Source organism: Apteryx rowi, unplaced genomic scaffold (genome assembly GCF_003343035.1).
Source record: "Apteryx rowi isolate R43461 unplaced genomic scaffold, aptRow1 scaffold_16, whole genome shotgun sequence".
Lineage (NCBI taxonomy): Eukaryota > Metazoa > Chordata > Aves > Apterygiformes > Apterygidae > Apteryx > Apteryx rowi.
The window spans coordinates 2,668,931-2,691,499 of NW_020447863.1; the positions used below are offsets into that span (position 1 = coordinate 2,668,931).

Consider the following 22,569-nt stretch of genomic DNA (forward strand, 5'->3'; position numbering starts at 1 on the left):
TTCAGCCTTTCTCTGYCTTTAACCCTCTCTCTTCCTTCAGGTAAATAATGATGTTCCCTTTACCACATTCAACTTTCCATTCAATTTATCATGTTTATTGACCCAAGCAGAAAGTCAATGTTTTCTTCATCTGCCATTTGCCTCGATGGCAGCCAATTTGGTTCAACAGGAACAAAAGTGGATGCAACRGAATTCTGTTCCTGATTTCTGTATTATTTTTTTAAATGCTGATTATCCTGTTTTTTGAACACACCTGGCCCTGGACAAGGCTCGGCAGCATTCACTATATGATATGGCTGCAGGCAAGTCTAAAAATGTGCAGCAATTACCCCTCAAATTGAAGAGCTGGGAGGAGGCCTGCGGGTCAGCTCATTACATGGCAGGCATTCCTGTGGTCAGGGCTGCCTGCTTCCTCTGTAGATGCAGTTTGTTTGTGAAATGTTCCTATCTGGGGCTTTAATGTGCTTTTGAAGCTCTGCATCTTTCTCAAAAGTCTGAAGGCGATCCTTCATAGGCATTGTCTGGATCAGTGATTTTCAACCACCGTCCCATGGGCTCCCGGGGGTCTGTGGATCACTTCTAAAGGGGGCGTGAAAGGTGATGGGAAAAAGCTTGCGTGATGTCCACAGAGAGCTCATGTCTCTGCCGGAGAATTTGTAAGACACTGCAAATCGGAAAAGGTTCAAAACTAATGAACTGCATTGAACTGAGTTGTCCCCCACACAGGTTTAAATACAGCCTCTGCCCCCAGAGAATTTGCAAGTCAAGGGTAGTGTGTGGCCGTTGTTAGGCGATGGGTCTGTACGGGCAGCGCTCGCTGCAGTGGCGGCAAGGGGAGTGTGGAGCACATGGCTTCTTTTGGGGGGAAGATATAAACAAAACAAACATTTCTGGCAATTAATGTGCAGTTTTAGGATGTAACCAAGGTGATCTAATGGGCAATGGCCACACAAAGGGTGGTCCTGGCCTTCCTCGAGCCAGTGATTCCCATCACTTCCCTTATGCCAGCAGTGGCACTTCTCCGATCCTGTGCTGAGCCAGTTCAGGGAGCTACACTGGCAGAAAACCTTTCCCTTTCTTTGTGGTAGGTGATTATTTGTTCTCCAGCGCCCAAATCTCCTTGCAACAGTGAGATGGATCCCTATCAAAGGCAATGGCAGATCTGAGAGCTCCTCATCCCTGGAAACCAGACTGGTGGAGCTAGAGTCCTCAGCAGGGTTCAGCACCCAGCAGGTTTCCCAGGGACTGCACAGCCCTTCTGACAAACTAGGCTGTGCGCCTAGTAGGTGCTAATGAATGCTGGGCACGCTGGAAAACGTGGTCCGTATTGGGTGCCTAGATAAGAGCCAAGTCCTTTTGAAAAAATCTGTCCATATGGATGTAAAATCCCTATGCAAATCTCTCCCTAGGTATAAAATTAATTGGATTCTAACTTCAAAGACTATTTCCGGAAAAAAAGCCCTAAATAATCTAGTTGTGCCTCAGTTCCTCTGTCTGTGGACATTTACCTGGCTTTATAAAATCATTGAGTGTTTCTGATAGAAGATGCTATATATAGCAACAAAGCTATGCATGTATGTATATATATGCATAAATTCATCCCGAGTAACTGGCCCAGACAAGTTRGTATTTTGTAAAATAGGGCTCATGGATTTGGTTTGCGAAACGGCTCCAGTTTTGGTTTTGTGTGCCCTTATCTCTCTCTCCATGATCCAGTGTGCAGCTATACCCACACCAGCAGGCTATTTGCTCACTYGGTGCCTTATCTGAGACGCAAAGCTCCAGCTCCCAGCAGGTCGGTGGGGAGGAGAGGAGGTGGATGGGGTCTCGTGAGCCCTGGGATATCAGGTGGTCACTGAAAATTGCACAAATGCGGGGCTTTTGCGGGGGGTTTCAGCTGGCTAAAACGTTATTGCAGAGCCTGGTAGTGCCCCTGGCTTTACCAGGAACCTCGCAGGGAAGCTGAGCTGTTCTGGGCACGTATTTCCAGTCCGAACGTTTTTCCCCTCGCGCAGCCTGAGAAGGAGCCGGTGCTGGGGGGAAGGAAGCGCTGAGCACTTTGGAGCCGTGTGGGGCGGCAGCGATTGCCCTGCTGCCCTGTGAGCCCGACTGTCTGTAATCGCTTGGAGCCTCATTTCCGAGGTGCTTAAGCATCCTCTGTTCCCTGGGAATCGATAGGAGCAGCAGGTGCTCAGCAACTGTGAAAAACCGGGACATAAACGTCTGATCCTGCAGTCCTGCCCATTTCCTATTTATCTAATCTAACTCTRTCGGCATTTCTAAAGTGCTTATCGCCACTGAATCTAAGCACTTTATGCGGATCTTGAAAAAACCCATAATCACTGCGTAATGAGAAGTGGCCGAGTTTGGGACATGGGCTGCTCTCGGAGTGTATGCGCATTGTAAGCGGCRGACTAACGAGTAACCACTGCCCTGACCTGGTTTCCCCCTAAGTCCGACTTTCCCTAGTGACCCTCAAAAATCCAGAAGAGCCCATCAGAATAGAAAACTTTCCCAAAATACTCTTGAAGGCTATAAAAGGAAAATCAGGGAAGGAAAAACCCAGTGACTCATTAGCACCTATGCAGATGCTAAAATCTGAGTGAGATGTCGCCCCAGTCTAGGATTTCTGAGCTTGTGATTGCAAAATGCTCATGATGACTTAAGGCAGACACAGCCCCACGTAAATGGGGTACTAATTCCTGTGTCCGTCCGGCCTTCTCGTGGCACTTGAGGTTGCCTCTGCCTCCTCGGGACTGGGAGACAAGCTGCAGCGCTGGACACTGTATAAATTCCCAGGGCTGTTGCACAGGAACAGGAGACGGGGCTAATAGGTGGGCTTCGGTCTCTACAGCTCCTCTCTGCCTTTCTATTCCCCCTGAGTCTGCTGCTGGCACCAGTACAAAAATTCCGCTTTTCCAGAAGGGGAAAGCAGGGTGGAGAGAAGGGAGAGGTAGCCGCTAAGATCGCCCAGCTCGTAGCCCCTTCTGCAGAACGACGCTCTCTTTTGGGCTAGAATATACGTGCTTTAGATGGGCATTTCCCCCAGCTCGCCCCGTGTTTCTCCAGCGCGGCGGTGGCTTTGTTCCGCCGTCCCTGACGCCGCCTCCTTCAGGAGCTGTGGGTGCAGAGGTGGGAGGGAGGAAGGCACTGGCTCCGGGCAATCTCGCGGGTGGTCCCGACGGGGTCGCCAGTGTGTTTTTGCAGCGCGATGGATGGGAGAGCGTTGGCRCAACAGCAGCGTGGCCCAGGCCCATGTGTGCGCGGCTGCACCTTCAGCTGCAGCAGGGCGGTGGGAGAGGCAGCATGGAGCACCTAATTCCCCCTGGGGTTTGCCGAGCGAGAGCGGATGCTGGCGGAGCAGCAAAGCCCAAAACCCTCCCGGTCTTCTGCAGAGGAGGAGGCAGGTCGTTCTCCTGAGAGCAATGAATCACCATCGGTTTCTTTGGGATGGTGGAACGAGCGGTGACCTTAAATCTTGGTTTGTTGAGTGCTGATTATTTTGAAAGGCAAAGGGGGAAAAATGGTGGCTGAAGTGTCCTGCCTAATGGGACCTTGGCAGAAACGGATACGTGTGAGTTGGGGACCAGGTGTGGAAAGCTCATCATCCTGCATCATGATTAATGGTTTTGTTTGGTTTTGTTTTGTTTTRCCATCCAACTACCAGGAGAATAGACTTGCCCATTTGGTCTATTTGACTCTATTTTATTCTAGGTCATCTAGGTAGAGCTGCTGTCACTGGCTGGTAATGGGGGCCTGACCCGTCTCATGATGTTTTCAGCCTTTTACAGTGTCGGACGAGATATCCCAGTCCTTCTCTTGCCTTGGTCTAGGGCTCCTGCTTGCTTACTCATTTTTCTAAGATTTCGTTTTCTCCCCCAGGCAAAACTGTTGTAGAGGATTGAGGCAGATGTTTTGTGGAGGATCTCTCTTTTACAAGCGAGAACCGCTCTAATTTGGCTAGCTTAAATGCTTGTTTGAAAACCTGGAATTCCTGCATGCCGAGCGAAGTCTTGTTTGATTTTAGCAGCCAGAGTGTGCAGCAGTCCTCCTGCGACTGAGCACGGCTGAGGGCCCCCGCTCTGAGCTGTAGGAGATGGTGACCCTGAAGGGGTGAGGYGCTAAGGATGAGGGAGAGGAAGGACAGGACAGGAGAGCCCCAGCCAGAGGGGGAGAGGCAGAAGAAGGCCTGCCAGCTGTGGSTTGGGCACCCAGCCCTCCACCGTGCAGCCTGACAGCACCATTGGACCCCCCTTCCCAACTCCTGTGGTTCAAGTGCAGAAATCTCTGCCCACCAAAAGGCTAAATGATGCTATGTCCTGCAACTTCTGATCAAAAATTCCTCTTTTCCAGCCTAAGAAATTTTTTACGGGCAACACCTTCCTGTTCCTCACTGTCCTGGAATAAAGCCCAGATCGACCTCTTTTTAAAAACATTATTAGGGCTGCAAAACTCCAAAGCCAAGAGGTGCCAGGGTCAGTTTTCTGTGCAGCCTTCACACAGCCCCTTTGTGCATATGCATTATGATACCGTCTTTAATGGCATGATCAGATACTACTTRTTCACTTTTGCCTCACTCAGCACACCAGATGAACCTGCTCTGGGAATGATCTGCTTTAATGGGGAGCAGTAAAAACTTCAGCCGAAGTCAGAGAGCTACGCTCTGAGCAGAGGAAGTGTCATTTAATGCTAAATACTCCGAAAAATCAAGCCTTAAATTTGGTGCGTGTAATGTAGTGGGTATTTTTTACGTTACTGTCCCTGGGCCATAGCTCCCCCTCTGTAAAACGGGGGGGTGATAGCAGGGAGATTGTGAGCGTAATGTCTTTATTGGTTGTGAAATACTGCTGTTTGCTAGTGTGGAGCAAAGAATAAGCAGTCCGGGAGGAAGGGAGCAATTGTGCATGCAGAACAGCGTCTGAATAGAGTGCAGTAAAGTAGAAGCTATGCATCCTCCAATGAAGAGAAAACAAGCTACTGAGAAGCTGCAAATTAAGTTGTTTGTAGGGCACTGAGCAGCCTGCAGATGCTGATAGGTGCCTGGAAGTGTTGTTCAGGATGCCGAAACGCTGAGCTCCTTTTTCAGGCCCCTTGAGACTCTGTAGCTAAGCACCAGCACCTTTGGCATTTAGCAGGGGAGAGGTCTTTTAGAAACCCCCTAATAGGTGCTCTTGCAACAGCTTCATCAAAGTGCCTGATTACCGGAGGCTGGAGTAAGGTTGCCTAGGTAACCCTAGTTCTCGCATTTTTTAAGTTTTAAGTATATGGCTTTACAACCTTTATCATTTCCTTTACTTTTTCTCCGTGCGTGGTTCGGTGGGTGCCCGCGGCGTTATTTATCGTGCCTTCCTCTAGCAGAGGATGTCCCTGTCTCACCCGCTTTGGCGCGTCCTGCGCCTGTGCCACCGGGCTTCCCACAGGTGCCCCAGCCGGCGGAGGTCCCACCGCGTGCGTGGCCTCGCCGYGGCCGTGCTGCCGGGCCGGGCTGCAGCGGGCTCCCCGTCACCGCTACGTGCCGTCGCCCGCCCCGGCGAGCCCGCGCTTCGTTCCCGCTGCAGCCGGGCGAGGGGCTGCGCGGCTCGGCATAGCGCCGCCACCGCCGCCGTGGGATGCGAGTCCTTGCTGGGGTCGTGCCAGCGCCCTTGCTGCCACGCAGATTTTTTCTTCCTCGTTATCGCCACGTTTTCTCAGTGCCCAGGCTCTGCGCGTAAAACTACCCCTTCCGTTGTTTTCTTTCTAATTGGAAATATAAGCCAAAAATGTATTTCCAATTTTGTAATTTTGAAAGTAGCGTTTCGAGAGGAGGGGATGGAAGGGATTGCTAGGCATGTTGAACTAATAAAAATATGAGTTAGCAAAGAGAAGTYATTTGATAATTTTCATTTGTGTGTTTTTCATTATGCTTTGCTTCAATTGCTGATAACCCCCATGCCATTAATGTGATGCATTTTGCTAGATAAACACACTACTTTGTGAGCTAATTAGTGTTCAATTACTATCAATTAATACATATTAATACTACCAATTACTTGTTGAACAAGCATGTGCTTCTCTGCTAATATTATTTAAATTATTAATTTTTGAAGCTGCCTAGAACCCCTTGTCAAAAGTGTTTGGTAGTAATTGCTATCGCTTTGAGTGAACAAGTGGTTGTACCCAGTTCTTCCATGCCTCCTTGGTGAACCTGAGGTTTCTGTTCCTAGTGGTCTAAATGTGATGATTTTTCATTTTTTAATTTCCCAAGGTTTTGAAACTGTGTTTTGCACGTGCTTTTGGCTTGTTGCTTTTTGAGCCCTTAGAAATCCCATTATAAAGCAAGTGAGAATTGGAATAGACGAGCACAAGAGGCGAAGGGAAAGGAAGATAAGATCTTGTGATTGTGGGCTGGACTCAGACAACTTTGAATGCTTCATAATTAAACTAACTTAATAAATCTAATAACTAAACTTAAAAAAGCTAAGTTAGGTCTTTCTATCTCTGGCTACTTCTGTAGTCAGCAGAAGCCTTTGAGGCCCTATCTGGGAGACCTGTTCAAGACAGTGGAGAGCAATAGCTGAGATTTAAGACAAACCCGGCGTTCAGGAGCGCTTGCAATGAAGTCAGCAGTGACCTGGTGCTCTGCGTGTGTGTGGAAGGGGGAGAAGGAATTTTGTCAGCGCCGGACATGTTCAAAACAGGGACAAGTCCCATCCCTCCCTTGAAGAATCAGCTCCTGATGAAGCTAATGAGGAGGACGCGAAAAACGAGAAGCGAGCGGCGGTGTTTGGCGGCTGAAGCGTGGCCGGGCTGCGTCCCGCCGGGCTCCCCAGACGTGGCCGTGGGTGCGATGCCGGCGTCAGCCCTCAGGGCCTGCGGAGGTGCCAGCCGCCCGGGACGCGGGCGGGATTTCGAGCCGCGGGCGCCGCGGCGAGGTGGGAGCCCAGACGCGTAATTTCCAGGGCGCTTCGTGAGCGCGGTTCGTCGCCTCTCTTAAGGCTCCGGCGCCTTTTCCTCAACCTCCTCTTGCCGAGGTTGCCTAGGAGACCGAGCCGTTGTCACTGCGAATACAGGGCAGTTTGTTTGCGTTTGACTCCTTCGGGGTTGAAGAGGCAATCACGACGCTGGCCTGAAATTCGAAAAAAATGAGAGGAATAAAAACCAGCTCGTTCCTCTCGTGCATGGCATCGTCCCGGCCCCGGCGTGACGGCGCGGAGCCGCTCAGCGCCGGGCAGCTCGGCCCCCGGCCCGCAGGCACCGCGGGAGCTCCTCGCGCGGAGCCCGGCGCGGCCCCTCGGTCACGGAGCCGAGCGCGCTCCTCTCCAGATCGCCGGGTCCCCAAGGAGGCGCGTGCTGCAGAGCCGGCTTTCTCGGCCGCCTTTTCTTCCGTTGCGTTTGTTTTGTTTTGTTTTGCTTTAATTAAATTTCTGGTCCTTCTGGTTGCCAAGGTAAGAAGCTTCAAAACGCACTGATGTAGCAATGGTTTTATCGAACCTCCAGCAAATTACTGAAGGCTTGTCGGGGGGCGGTTTCGCGCTTTAAACCTCAAGGTTTTGGGGAGAGCTTTTTTGCAGGTGTTTATTATAGTAGGTATTAAAGTGAGAATATCAGGAAAATTTATAGTAAGCAGCTCATCAGCAGTGGTGTGTCRGTGTAGCTCCACCGAAATGAATTCTCCAGTGTCACTAAAGTAAGGACGATTTCTTCCAGTTTAGGATCCCAGCCTCGATGACTGACRTCTTTTATACCCACTGCCGCTGTTAGAATGGCTGAGAAATGTCTGCGGATGCTTTGTGCAGATCTGATAAACTCAGTTTTTCTATATAAAATAACAAATCCCGTCCACACACGCACCTGTTCATACATGATGTCAAGAGAAGTGGTCCAAGATGTGAACTCAAACACGCCGAGGTTTGGAACTGCGAAGTCCAAAAGTTAGAAGTTGCCCCTGCGTGTTAAGGCTGCCCCAAAACCTCAGTTTTCCCAGTGAGACAGTACATCATGATATGTTGACTATATGATGCTACTTTTTCCAGAGGGCCCTGGCTTTACTCAGTGCACAGATATCCTAGCTCTGGAGATAAATCTTGTCTTGATATCGAAGGAGATGATTGCTTCATTCGTTGAAGATGCTGTAAACAGCAGAGTGGATAGAGGAGAGGCCGCGGAAAGAGTGGTCTCTTGTTGCAGGCAAGGGGGAAAAAAAAAAGTTTTAAGTCCTGGAGAAAACATACTCCATCGCTTTGAAATTGGAGATCACTTTTCTCAGGTGACCATTTATTGCACATTCATCATAATTTGGGTGTTTGACTTTGCAGCCCTTTCCACAGAACAGCTGAGCCTGTGCTGCCATTAAACTCAATTGGAATTGTGCCGTGAGCACATAAAGTGCTAAAAGTACCAAGAGGAACTTTGAAAGCATCTCCAGTTGGACATCCAACAGTACTGAACGCCTTTAATCCTAATCTCTTAGTTCCTCCATCTTCAGCAAGAAGCAAATAATACCCCGTGCTGTATACAGAGGCTGTGAAAATCAGCTGAGGGTCACGAGACACTCGGATGCTTCAGGAAGGAAAAATCCCCGGAGGAGATGAATAACTGCCTTCGGAGACGAGCTGGAATACTAGGCAGTAAAGAAGCACGAGACCAGTCATTGAACACTGACGGTAAAACGAACGATGGAAGATGCGCTCATTCCCCCACCTGGGTGCGGAGCAGGTCGGTGTCCTCAGGAATGGTCCTGCATGCCCCCGCGTGCTGCCACGTGGCGTAAAAGGGGCTTTTACTGAGACGGCTGGAGCAGGGTGCGTGCAGAGAGCTGCCTGACCGCAGGAACAGCTGAGCACGCCGGGGATGTCCGAGTTCACTGCCGTAGGAGCATGAGCAGGTGCAGGCAATGGGGCAGAAGCAGGGGCAGCAGCAGGTCCCGGGGCCGTCCCGGAGAGAGCAGCCTGCGACACCCATCACAGCAAGGCGGTTACGTTTTGACATGCAACTCCCGAACGCTGGACTCTGCAGGTGTATTTTTTTTATTGTGTTTTATGTGATGTTTTTATGAAAAATGTGATTATCCGTTTTGCAGAGCACTTTCAGCTCCGGTTAAATATGTCAATCTGCCAGGCAGGCCCTTCGTGGCCTGGCTCTGTAAGGAGTTGTGCTCAGCGTTGGTTAAACTGCCTGCGCTCTTCATAGCTGTATCGTAACACAGCCAAGCGGTGCTGTGCAGGCGGGCCCGGACGAAGGGCTCAGTTAGCTTTGCTTCCCTTAGGGTCTTTAATTCCCACTCAAGTTTGATATTTCAGACTTGCAGTTGAGCACGCTTACCCTTTCCAGCTCACCGTCTTCCGCCGAGCATTCGCGATTCGTGGCTGACAAAAGAAGTTTCCAACCCGCGTGACTGCAAACAAAACAAAAGGCAGCGTATAACAAAGCGTGCAGCGAAAAGGCTCTTAGAGGTCTGACTTCTACCAATCCCATTAATACCTTTGAGTGGTTTACTCTGAAACTCGATGAAGAGTTCAGTGCCCTCGCTAATGATTTCAGTGCTGGCCATATTAGAGGAAAACAGGGGGTTGGAGAGGGAAAAAGAGACGTGAGGGGAAAGAGAAAAGGAATGGAGAAAGAAAGAAGTGCAATAGGTGAGAGCATAGGTGATCCTGGGAGAGAGAGCATGTTTGCTGGGAGAGAAATAARGTACCGCTAAATGGGCAGTGGCCTCAGTTGTTGCAGGTCTGGGTGTCTGTTTGGAGGCCCCTGGGCAAGGTGTACCTCTAGGGTCAGTATCCAGCTCTTTCTGAAAGCAGCTCCCAGGAGGAATGGGTGCTGGGGCTGGATTCCTGCACGACTGTCACATTTGAGGACTGGATAGGGATTGGAAAGGGGGAAGCAGCCACTGCTCCACGTGTGATCTGGAGCACTCGTGGCACCCGGCGGCACCCCAGGGTGCGGAGCCTGGCAGCCCGCCTTGTAACTCCATCCCTGTACCTCCCCCRTCCTTTTTACAGACCTGAGATTGCCCTCAAGGGTAGTACAGGGCCCTGAATGTACACGTGGTCAGAAAGGAAATYCAGAAATTGTCACAAAGGGAGCACGGGGGCCCCTGCCCGCAGCCGGGCACAGCCACCAAAAAGGTGTCCCCGGAGCGCCTCGACCGCCTGGCCCCCGCCAAGGTTCTCCTGATGTCCCCTGTGCCCAGGGGCTGCGTGTATTAACTCGTCGGAAAGTTGGTGCCACCCAGCCCCGTTAACCCTGCTGCTCAAGGACAGCCAGCTGGGCCGAGTCTCCACTTGCAGTGTTTTCTGTCTCTGCACATCTCTAAGCTCCCGGTGCAGCTCTGTTGGAGCCAGGCAGGCATCCGCACGAGACCACGAGGAGGCCAGCGCACACCAGGCAAAGCTCTCTGCACTGTCTTTGGCCCAGGGAAGACAGGGTGAAAGGCAGAAGAGGTCCAGATTTAACTCCTGACTGGGTGTAAAGGGAAAGGGGCAAAGCCTGCAGGAGTGGACTTCTCTCTGGTAGGCTCTTAGCAGTGAAGAGATCAGCCCTTTCTCTGGCCTAACAACAAATTTCTTGGCCAGAGCTGGTGGCAGTTCGTCAGTCAGGCAGCTATGGGGCTGAAAAATGAGGAATGTGAGTGTAAATTCCTACCTATTGGATCACAAGTGCATCAACTCTTAAGGTCCCCTTTGAGCGGGGACCAGCGTGACCTGGTTGTGCCAATGGAAAGAGGAAGCACTTGGACCTGGAGGAGGACAGGCTCCAAGCTGCTCCAGGCTGGGCTTGCCCCATTCACATTGTGCTTTGTGCGACAGAAGTCAGCCTCCCYGCCTGTGCCTGTYGCAGCTACAGGACCAGGGTGATGCCTTCTGTGTGYGGCCAGGGCTACTAARCACGGCTAAGGGAGKGGAGAGGTGCAGGAAGGCAACGGGRCACTGTGTGCAGGACACTGGATTGTCTCCTCTGACTGCAGCCACAACTGATGGAGACAACGTGAGAGGGTGAGAGGCAGACAGCGGGTTGCATACCTTTCTCCTAATGAGAGTCAGGGTTGAGCGAGATGGTGGGTGCAAGGCATCCTCGCTGTGCATGGCCAGGGTAGGCTGAGCTGTGTGGAAAAGTGAGCCGGGTGGTTTTGTGTCCCCGCTCTCTACCAGTCATTGCGTTGGGGTGAATCTGCAGATGACACTGTATCATGCCGTTCACTGCTAGCATGCTCTGTCTCTAGAAACTCATGAACCCCAAATCTCCAGCCTGATSCCCCTCCCAAACACACCTCAGCGAGCAGACGGTAGAGAGGCACTAGCTTCGTCCAAGCTTGCATCCTGTTCTTCCTTGTTTTTCTCAGTGACAGTAAACCTTGTAGGACACTCATGTCTTAAACCATTAGCAGGCAATGAAAAGGGGCAGCTGAGCTGAATACCACCCCTTAATCCCCTTCTAGGATGAGCTGAAGAGAAGAGCCACTTTGTGAAGCTCAGGAGCTTATTCTGAGATGAGTGCTTTGGAGGCTTTGAGAATTGCRTGGTGTTGATATTTCATGAATAAATAACCCCCAGCAATATTTGTCACTGAATCTGCTTCATTAGTGAAGGCCTGGAACAAAGGAGGAGGATGGAGAGCAGTGGGGAGGTGGAAGAGAAAAATATTTGCAAGTGAATAGACGCAACTGCAGGCGTTAGGAAATGGCAAGGGCTGGTGACAATGGATGCTGCGGTCTGCCTTGGGAGCTGCGCGGAGCCTGACAGCAAGGAGTATTGTTGTGCATCGCACTAGCCATTTATGGCAATAAAAGTTGTCAGAAAGGTGGGTTTTAGCGAGGGCTAGGTATATAATCAGTGGGTGCTGGCAGTGAGGATAGTGCATTTCATTTAAAAGTGTATCATTTGTGTGTCTGCATGTGTCTCTGGGAGGGCTGGAGAGTTAGAGTGCGTGTGCGTGCTCATATATGTGTATGTGTTTGTGCGGAGAATCGAGCACCAGAAATTAGGTCCCTTGCTCCAAAATGCCCTTTTCAACAGGACGTAACACCCGCTTCCTGCCTCCATCACTGGAACYGGTGGGGAATTGTCCGGTTCTCCCAGCATGCACCGGCACTGCGCTGCTGCGCTGAGCTCCTCGGCTGCGGCTCGTGCGTGAAGGGCATGCAGACACTCGGGCTCATGCAGTCTGGGTCAAGCCAGGGCCACGGGGAATTTCCTCGAGGTCGCCAGTGTGCTCAAGACACGGCACAAACTGAGAAGCCCATCTTCTCTATCATGCCTTGTCAGAACAGATYCAGGGGTCACTTGATGAAATTCAATACAGATAAATGTAGAACAAGAAAAATAGATGTTCTTTTGAAGGCAGCTCATTACTGCAGGGAAAGTGATTCATATATCAGGGCCATCCTAATCTTGTGTTACTGAACTGCTGCTGACAGGGAGAGGGAGGGCGGGAGGGCTGGCTTCCTCTGATGGACTGCCACACAGGGATGGTCAAATGCTACCATCTCTCCTAAAATATCCCCAAATTGTCAGCACTGTTTCCTCTCAAAGGCCAACGCTGGGGTTTGATGGCACAGTGTTCAGATCTGATATGGCAACACCGCTATTTGCAAAGAAGCGCTCTTGGGAGGGAAGGGGAGAGGTTCAGAGGAGGAAGGTCCGGGAGAAGGAGGTGTGACCATGCTTTGCTCTTCAAGAGGTCTTAGGAAGACGGCACAGAGCCGGGTGGCWGTCTTAGGGCAAGCAGGCAGGGTGATGGGGTAAACCACAGAGCTCACGGGTGGTTTGCAAGGATGGCGGGCTGCTCTTGTGGATGACAGATTATCACATGTTGGTGGCCTGGCTTCCAGGGGAGCAGATGGCATGAGTGCACTTCTTGCCATTGGGGAAAGTGGTCAAATGAAACTCTTGTTTGAGCCTTCTTGAGGGAGAAGTTGCATTTCCCTTGGGAGTTCATGCATGCCTTCCTCTGGAGCAGGCCTGGCACCAGCTGGCTGGGCTCCATCTCATCTCAGGTGGTAGCATCTCTCCAAGAGTGCTGCTGGCCTGAAAGGACATATGTCAACAGTAGGACCTGTTGCCATATGTTATTCGTATTTTTTCCCATTGTAAATCCAGCCATTTAGCTCAGAGTGACAGGATAAAAATGAGTCCCAGGCAAGGTATCTGCCCTCCAGAAATCAGCCGTAGGCTTCGCAGGGGGAGAAGGCTGCTTGCCCTAAATCTCAGGTAAGCAGGAGTGTTTTGATCCATTGTCCATGTGGCCGACTACCTAGATCCATCTTTTTCTTACTTCTTGGATGAAGGCCAAATGGCATTGAAAGCTTTCACTGTCTCCAGACACATAATATCATTAATACAACTTGAATGAAGACATGGAACATCCAGTTGTCCATCCCGTCCTGCCCTGGGAGGCTCCACAGTGCCTTTCCAGTCGCCCGCAGGTGGGTGAGCTCCGTGTGCCCTGCCGGGCACAGAGATGCTCCCGAGCTGTGGCCACACTCAGGGTCAGGATCCAGACCCCCGGTCCCATACCTGGCGCCCGCCCCAGGGAACCACGCACTTTTGGGGAGGCAAGAAGACCTCCCCAAGACAAATTGCCCRTTTTCCCCAGAGCAAGGTGGGTAACTGCAGGACGGGGCACCGAGGCGTTGCTAAACCCAAGCGGCGAGCGCAGCCCTGGAGGAGCTGCACCCCGGGGCACGAGCAGAGCTGGGGGGCAGCCCCGTCTGGGATAGAGGGGCGGGAGAGGGCTCTCGGCCRGGGAAGCGGAGGGACGGGGCTAGGAGGAGGTAGCGAGGAGGCAGGCGTCCCCAGCGGCAGCGCGGGGGGAGCAGGCGCGGGACGGCAGCGGCGGGCAGAGGGACGGCTGCAGGTCGCCAGCGGCGCCGCGTGGGTGGCGAATCGTCGGCTCCTCGCCGAACGCCGCCCGTCCCTTTGTCGCCGTGTGCGGCGTGCGATTAATTAGCGCTCTTCAGCCCCCGAATTAAAAGGAGCTGCCGAGGATGTCAGCGCGAAGCGGCTTGGCGGCGCCCGCCTGCGCGGAGCCCGGCTCCCGCGGGCTGAGCGGTTCCCCTCCGAAGCACGAGAAAGCAGAGTTTGCTGCCGGCTCGCTCCGAGCGCGGCGTCAGCCCTCTCGTCAGCTGCCGTCCCCCGTGTCAGGTCGCCGCGCTTAAGCCATGTTCCTCTGACGGAACGAACGCTTATGCGGAATCAATCCGTGCAGAGGCGAGCAGCCGTCTGGAGACGGTGCCGTCACCCGGCTCGTCTCGGGGGCGACATCTGAGCGCTTGCCTCCGTCTCCGCTCCCCCACCTTCCGGGGAGGTTAATATTTTAATAGGCTTAATGGCTCGCTCCGGCTCGCCAGCCGCTGTCCGCGTTTTGTCAGCAATGATCCATTACACCAGGCATGGTTTCGGAGAGCGAGGTTCCCGTCCCCCCGGGACGAGCTTGGCTCTGCRGGAGCGGCCTGCGGTGTTGGTTGGCCAAAGGGGAGAGCTGGGAGGGTGGCAGGGGGCACGGATCTCTTTGCCGGCAGCCTCRGATGAGAGGAGAAGGTCCCCGATAACTTCTGCTCCCCCAGGAGGAGCAGCAGACGGGGTTGGACTTTGTGGGGTGGTGGTGGAGGAGTTGTCACGTTTTTCTAAGCAATTCTCTCTACCTTAATAAACAGCACTTTTGGCAAGTAAATAATATGTCCTTCCTCTTCTCCCTTCTCYCCAGCAGAAATATGTGCCCTGATCTAATATATTCTGTCTTTCTCACTCCCTCACTCTGGAGGAGCTGCAAATTCTGGTGGGAACAGAGTGCTAATAGAAAAGGCCTCTAAAGAYATTTGAAACACGACCAAGAAAGGACAGAGGGAGATTCAGCTCCAAATATGCTGGAAAATCTAGGAGATGGGCCAAGAAAAGGGGAATAGCTGCAACATGATCACCCAGAGGGAAAAGTTAATTGGGAAGCATTAATTGGGTGAAAGCGTGCGGCGTAGACAGGAATTCACGACTCAAGGTGGTACCACCGCAGGGCCCGGAGACACGCAGGTGGTGGTAGAAGGCTCTGCCCCAGCGTTCGGGGTAACTCGGCGTCTAACACGGCGCCTAACCCAGCCCTCCGCAGCCATCCGTGCAGGGGATGTGCCCCCTCACCGCTGCTGCTGGCTTTGCGGTGTTTTGCCTGTTTGAAGTCCCAGCTTCTGGAATCCTGGGGTTGCTGGAAAATCCAAAATTTAGAACTGTGCAGGGCTTTATTGCTTTGGGTTTGGTCTTTTTTTGTAGTTTCTAGCCCCCAAGCTTGCAGAGAAAAGCTTCAATATGCCCTAAAGGCTCAGAAAGCAGAAGGCAAATTAAAAAAAAAAAACTCCCAACGATTGATTTATTTTTAAAATCTCATCAGTTTTATGCCAATCTCATTATATTTTTTTTAATGGCTGACTCATGATTTTTCGAACGTTTGGTGTTGGCAGCSCTGCGCGTGCGAGGGTGAGCGCATGTGTGCGTGCCCAGGGGCCCTCCTCTGCTAGCTAGTGTGGTGCAAGTTCTAGACAGCAGCACTGTGGTCTTCAAGGGCTATTGAATATTCCTGCGCTGCTGTTTTATTGCCAAGCACACGGTTTTGAGATTATAAACAAAGGAAAATGGAGAAGAGCAATGGGCCTCGAGCCATTGTGCAGGTTTTTTTGGTACAGCCGTGAGGACGGGGGAAATGCTAGAGGGAGAGGAGCAAAGCGCCGTGTAACTCATGGCGCTGTCTCAGTGGGTATTTTAAGGTCAGAGGGGTCAGTGTTTATTTCCAGTTTCATGTGTATAAAGATCTARTAAATAGACTGTGGAAGTCAAGCCTACCTCTGTCACTGACTTGCTCTGTGACCTTGGGTAAATCGCTTGTCTCCCTGTGCATCCTTYGCTGACACTAAGAGGGTGACCAGATCTGTTGCCCAGGATGGGTTGCAGGAATCAGTTAATATATAAAATGTACTCTGAAGATGAAAAATACCTTAGAGATGCTTAAAGCTCTCAGCAAGCATCTATGTCCCCTTTGCAGGAATCCAGCAGAAAGCAAGCACCTGACTACTTTGTCACAGACAAAATCTGCTGCGTGTGCAGCTCGGAGAGGCGGGGGTGGGAGTTTCTCAAGTCTTTAAATGTCCACTGAATTCATAGGCATTTGCGCTTCTCATTTGCTTAAGGAAAAGGTTTTAAAACGCAGCTGTGCGCTAGGGTTTGCAAAATTGTCTCAGGCTGCAGGAGTGCAGCATTGCACAGTTGTGCTGCAATGGGGCATGGACTTGGCAGAGGGGAGAGCTGGGCTCAGACGCTTCCTTATGTGCCCCTGGTCGAGGGTCCCCCATCACCTTAATCCAAGCACAGATTTAAGCTTCCGGTTTCCACATCTCAGCAAATAAAGCCAGGTTTCTTGTGGCTTTATATCTTGAGTGGCATCCCCAGGCGTTGGACAAGGTGTGTGTGCTCGCAGAAGCTTTACTTATCTGTAAAACATTCATAATGAGAGAAAACATTCATAATTCACCTTTTTGGGTTCTGATATCTAGTATAGCTTTGAATTCCTACRCAAGTCCAGGCCACTAATAGGTTCTCTCTTAGTTGCTTGTTTGCATGAAAATGGTAGAAAGTTAGTATCCTTGAAACCTCAGGCTTGGTTGATTTTCATCAAAGATGTCAGCAGCAAATTAGAAATATATAGCACGATCACAAAGCCTTCGTGTTCTTGGGAAACTCCCTTTGACTATGTTTTTTGCTAATCAAAATGCTTTGGTGGTGCCCGAACAGCCTGCTTTGTGGATAAGTTACGGCACTGCACATGCTCTGCCCTGCCGCCTCCCTCTCCCTCCTTCCTAGCTCTAATAGTGCCTTTTGTCTCCAAGGGAAGAAGCGATGCTGTCCACCTACTTTGAAACCATCAATGACTTGCTCTCCTCCTTTGGGCCAGTCCGAGACTGCTCCCGCAACAACGGTGGCTGCACCCGCAATTTCAAGTGCGTTTCGGATCGCAAGGTGGACTCTACGGGCTGTGTGGTAGGTACCCTCGATGCTGGCCCTCGGAGGTGAGGGTGTGTTTTGGGGCAAGGTAGAGGGTGATGCTGCCTGCTTGTTCTCCTCGCATGGGGCTGAGGGGTTGCGTGTGCTGCCAATGGACTCGCCTCCTCCCTGTGGTCTTCACAACGAATCACATACAGGAAGCTTGCATTAAGATGGTCAAGAAAGGAGCAGTAACCAGGCAAGCATTTGCTCAGCCATTTTCACTTGGGCTTAGATGTGTAAAAGACAAACGGATGAGGCTGCTTATAGCCATTTTCCTGCTTGTCAGAAAAACACGGGCTGAAAACAAAGTCTCGCTTCTGCTGCTGACTTGTGCTTCCCAGCTCCGGTGCAGGCGAGGTGAAGCATCTCCCCATCCTCTTCTCCACTGCGCCCCTCTGAAACCCTCAGAGTTTCAGTTCATTTCCAGACACGCTCCCGTCTTGCCAGACCACCTCCTAGTTCCCAGGTTTTGCAGTCCCTCTTCAGAAGACCTCTTAGACCACAGACCACTAGTCTTGGGCAGAGGCTTTGGATTGTTGCCAGCTGTGGGAGGGTTTTGCTGGAAGCAAAAGGAGCGCTCCGCAGTCCACTCTAACATGTCTCTCTCCGAGGGCAAAGTTAACGCTTCTCCACGCAAGGAGTTTGTGCTGCTGTACAGAGAGTCCCGTGTGAAGTGCAGAGCAGTGGAGATGAGGAGGCAGATCCTTGTGAAACAGCCCGTTAATTTTGGACCATTGCTCTTCTTCCTATTAGAAGAATCTGGGAACAAGACACCTCTTAGCATGGGAATGTTTGTACGCTTGCTCTCAGGGGAAGCGTCAGTCAAGGCGTCTGCTTTATGCGGGTGTGTGGCTGTTCGCTGGCAGAGAGGGTCCAAAACTCATCGCCTGCTCTGCCTACGTGCAAGTGCGTGGCTCGCACACACAAACACGTGCGTGTGCACAGATGCAGCGCTACCTCTCGCACACGCACACACAGTCACAGCCGCGCTCCTCACCTGCGCGCCGAGGTTTCTTTCTTATGCCCAACACCCAGCYGCTATAATGCATTCGGGCCGCTGCGCCGCTCGGTTGTGTTGCTAACACCATTTCTGTGACCATGCTGATTTGCGCTTTGCATGCAAACACGYGCACGGTGATGCTAAGCCCCCCCAAAAGCTATTCCCCTTCTTCTCCAAAGCTTCATTTTCACCACAGGCATAGCCCCTGTCACCCCTTCTCTCCTATATCTCTGCAAAGGCAGGAGTTAAGTGTCTCTTTATTTATTGAAGATGTTTATACACGGCAGCCTGGAAAGGTCAGACTGGAGTGGCGCCGTCTCCAGGGTGGCTTTTTCATTATCCCCTTCTCCGATTGCTTGTTAAGGCCATTTAGCACGACAGCCTGATGTGTCACAGGCAACGCGTTACAGCAGTCCTGCAGCTCCCTTCATCTCTTCCTTTCTAGTTCTCTCTTTTGTGCTTTCTTTTTCCTTTTCTTTTCTTTTTTTTTTTTTTTGTTCTGGCCTTTTCCAGGGAGGGGCTGTTTCTTTGTGTGGGTTTTTTTCCCCCCATTCTTTTTTAGTGTCATTTTGCTCTGAAAACTAATGTGCCTCCCAGATACTGTCAGAAACAATCGGGGCCCTGATTGCCCTGTGCTGCTGGGAAGAGACGCCTCTTTTTAAAAGTCAAGATATATTAAGATAGAAATTGTCAATAAATTACAGGCCTAGCATTTGCCACACCGGCACGCAGAGCGGCAGGAATTGAAAACTGTGTCACTCAGGGAAAATAAGCCCCCCACTTTTCTATAATGGCTAAATGAGGCTTTATTTAAAGGGAACAAAACACGTACAGCRTGAACACCGGGGGAGAGAAAGAAGGAGCTGGAGTGAGAAATCACCTTGGGGCACATCCTGCTGCCCACGTGCCGTGGGCGAGACGGCGCAGCGACAGTGCGGGGGGGCCGCCGGTCGCCCAGGGCTGGTCGGGGTCCCCGCACCCCTCTGCCAGGCATTGGTGGTGAGGGAGGTCTGCACCTCTCCTGGAGCCCCTTGGGCCTCCTGGCCCATCCGAGGAGAGGACACAGCTATAAGAAGACGCACATCTGTCCTCTCTCTGTTCCCCTCGGTGGGAGACGGAGCTGGCATTTCGGAAAACAAGCAAACCTGGATCCACGGGCGGGCAAATGGGCGTCAAGCGATGGACGCGACCTGCCCCCATGAGGGCCCGGTGCTGTGGACCTTCAGCAGGGCTGCGCGAGAGGGCAGAGCTGGCGGCGGGTGAGGGATGCGCGGCCGGGCGAGAATCTAGATGCTGAGAGAGGGAAAAAAGCGCTCTGATGAATCACCCCCCTGCTTTCTGTTTCACTCGGCTTCCCTTCTGACTGAAGCGATAAAAGAAACGCAAAGTACTGTCATCCCTTCCGGCTGTACCAAATTTATGCAACGTTTCACACTCGCCACTTGCGTGTAGGTCTCCAGGAATCACTGCACCGATGAGACCATCTAGCTGCAGCGGTCAGAGCGAAGGTCCGTCTAGCACAGCCCCGCGTTTCAGACCGTGCTCCATAGCCGTTGCTAGGGAAAAGTATAAAAAATGTGGACAAGCAGCGATTCCTGCTAGCCGCCGCCTCTCCGTGCGAGGCGTGGGTCGTCCCCTATTGCTGGCACTGGGTGGGATCTCAGGTGACCTTGCTTCGCCTTCTGCCTCCGTTCCTTCTGTATAAGCGCACTTGGCCGTATTGCTTTTCCCCATCCTGCCCCCTCGTATTGAAGTGTGCTGGGGTGTGAGCCGTCTCTGCAGCGCAAGGAGGGATRGGGGTCATTCCCTGCAAAGTTGCAGGGATGTCAGTTATGTTTTAAAGCTGAACTGCCATGAACTCAATTTGCCAATTTGGTAAGTGCTATAGGCAATATTGGGATGTAATTTAATTAAGCTGTCCCCTTTTTATAGAGTTCAGGGAGCATTCATGTACTAATTTTAGCACTAGGTTCGTTTCAGCTTTACTGTGGACACTGTTTCTCAAATCATGACATGTTGTTAATCTCAACCAGTCAACAGTTTATTAATTTGCTGAGAACCACAGAAGTATATAATCAGTGGTTCATCAATCAAGGCTAAATCCAACAAATGTTCTAGGCAGGTACTGAGCATAAAATATACATGCAGGCTTGTAAGCAATTAATACACACCAGAGCTGGAGCCTCGCAGCTCAACCGGGGAACAGCACAAATCTCAAAGATTTCTTATTCCTTTTATGTATAATCATCATCTCTTACCAGTTCCTTAGTGCCCCTAATACAGCTTCCAGTAATTCTGCAAGGATTGAGGATGCATTTATCTTAAGGCTTTTTAGCAATGTGGTCTCTGCCATTACCTAATTGTTTGGCCTTAAAAGGACTTGTTTAAAATGTCGAGGGCAATTGCTTACAGACATTGTCTGAGTCCCTCTTAGGTCAATCTCCTTGGGCTTATGAAGGAGAAATGAGCACATAGCTTTGCTTGGTTACAATCCAGAGTTGGAAGACCCAAAGGTTCTCTCGCTTACTGGGGAAGGGAAGGAAATACAGGCTCTGAAATGTCATCTTACCACTGCTGCTGTTTACTAGAGCTCAGGGATTCCCAGGGGTGAGGCTGAAATGGGGTCCCGCTGCTCCTTACCCGGCGTGGAGAGGTGACAGCTCTCCTGCTTCCATCGCACGCTTCCCCAAGGRCTTTTTTCTCTTCTCATGGCTTTTCTGCTATTTTTGCTTGCACCCAGTAGATGGCAYCAGTGCATAATAGATTTTTGCAGCTCTTTTCTTATCGGAGGCTTTTTTTGTTTGGTTAATTCTAAGAATTGTTAGTTGGAATCTTGTCCTGTTAACTGGAATCTTGCTAAGGTCATTAYTTGGAATTACTGACTGGGATCTCACCTTTGAGCCCTAACTTTCAGTGTAACAATCCGTAAGCAATAGAAGTACATCCATTTCAGTCATGCTTTTCCTTAGCGCRCCAGAGAATTCCTATGGTGTTTGGAGAGTGACTGGCATTTTAAAAGAGAACAAAATCCCAGTGAGCTTCTCTAAATCTGGTGGCTCTGGTCTGTGCATTCTTTGAGTTTGATGTGCGTTTCATAGCATCTGTAAGGGATCACAGCAAAATAAGAGATGTTGCATCGGAGAAACAAGTCAGATTATTGCCAATGCAGAAAGGTGTGTTGCTGATCCCTTCTGCCGGCATATAGGTAGCTGCTCATCCAGGAGGGAAGACGTGCTGAAGGAGTGAAAGGGCTTGACCAGCATGTGTTGGTGATTTGTAATTTGAGATGAAAAGCTGTGAATTGGATTTAAGGGAGTGAAGGAAACACCTGTAAAATGGCTTAAAGCCAGGTTTCCCCACCTGTCTCTTGGCTTTGGTTCACTCATGGGTGCTAATGCTCCCTTCTGCTTGCACACACTATCTGGCAGCAGTTCCCGTTAGCTAGCCTAAAGAAAGCAGGACTGCTAGCCCCAGAAAGGTAAGAGAGGTTCTTTGATTTCTCAAGGAAAGTGAGCTTTGGTCTTAGCCTGTGAGCTAGGTAAGGGGTTGGTTAGTGCTCCTCTAATGGGGTTAGGAGGTGCACATYGGCTTCTGCAGCCCCTGAAAATCTGGGAGCTGGTTGTCAGCTGGGTTGCTGCAGAAGGAGGCAGCAGCAGGTACAGGRTGTGCGTGGTTCACCACGAGTGTGTGTGTGTGCATGGTCCTGAGCACCCCATGTCTCTCGCCATGGGGTCTTGCTGTGGCAAAGCCCTCCTGGAGGAGCTGGAAGGCCTACGTCATGCATCCGTGACCCGCAGCCAGGTGCAGGGAAGGCTGCCAGCCGAGCAGAGCAGCAGAATCGGGGTGTCTGGTTTTGCTGCTGTGCGTAAGCTGTCTTCGCCGTGGTGAACAACGGGTAGTTGTAAGCAGCGTGATTTGGTGGTTCCCACGCCGTAAGCTGTAGAGCGGAGGTTGATGGGGCGCAGAGAGCAGTCTGTTTCCAGCTCYGTTTCCTACTTCTGGAGCACGCCGCAAACACCTGCAGGTATCAGCGAATCGCTCATTTGAGTCAGGAGTCAGTGACTTATGGTATGGAGGCCGAAGCTGCTGCGTAGGCAGGCTTGGAAGGACGCACAGCATGGCTGTGCCCTGAGGTTCATCCCTCCTTGGGAGAGGTGTCTGTAAGGGGTGAGAGCTCCCGCCGAGCCCGAGCTCCCCAGGAACCGGACGCCACTGTCGTGCGCAGAGATTAAATCCTGCCCTTCTGCAGCATTTTACTGCTCTGGGGCTGAGATTCTTCTGCCACACTTTATTTCTAATTTGAGCAAGGAAAATGTAGTTTGGCTACAAGCACGRTGTAAACAGCTCTTCTTCATGATCGTGGGGTCAATGCATAGGGTAGGAGAGTGTCTGCCTCAACTGCATGTAGAAGGGAGAGGATCTATGAGATAGTCTCTTAATTAAGTTGTGACCCATGCTGTGACACCTGCGCTGTGTCAGTCCTAGTCTTTTTAGATACAGAAGGAAGAGAAATTTGGCATGGTCCACACAGGCGCATAAGCCTTAGCTCAGCCTGTCTGGCACTAATCC

The 22,569-nt window shown here is 51.3% G+C and overlaps 1 protein-coding gene across 1 annotated transcript in view; it reads left to right on the plus strand.

The window, feature by feature from the left end:
• Positions 1 to 22,569, plus strand: part of ASTN2 (astrotactin 2) — a 365,002-nt gene that overhangs the window by 154,529 nt on the left and 187,904 nt on the right. The window contains exon 10 of the mRNA XM_026059690.1: positions 16,844 to 16,994. Within this exon, the coding sequence (XP_025915475.1) occupies positions 16,844 to 16,994 (151 nt within the window). The remainder of the gene's footprint in view (positions 1 to 16,843; positions 16,995 to 22,569) is intronic.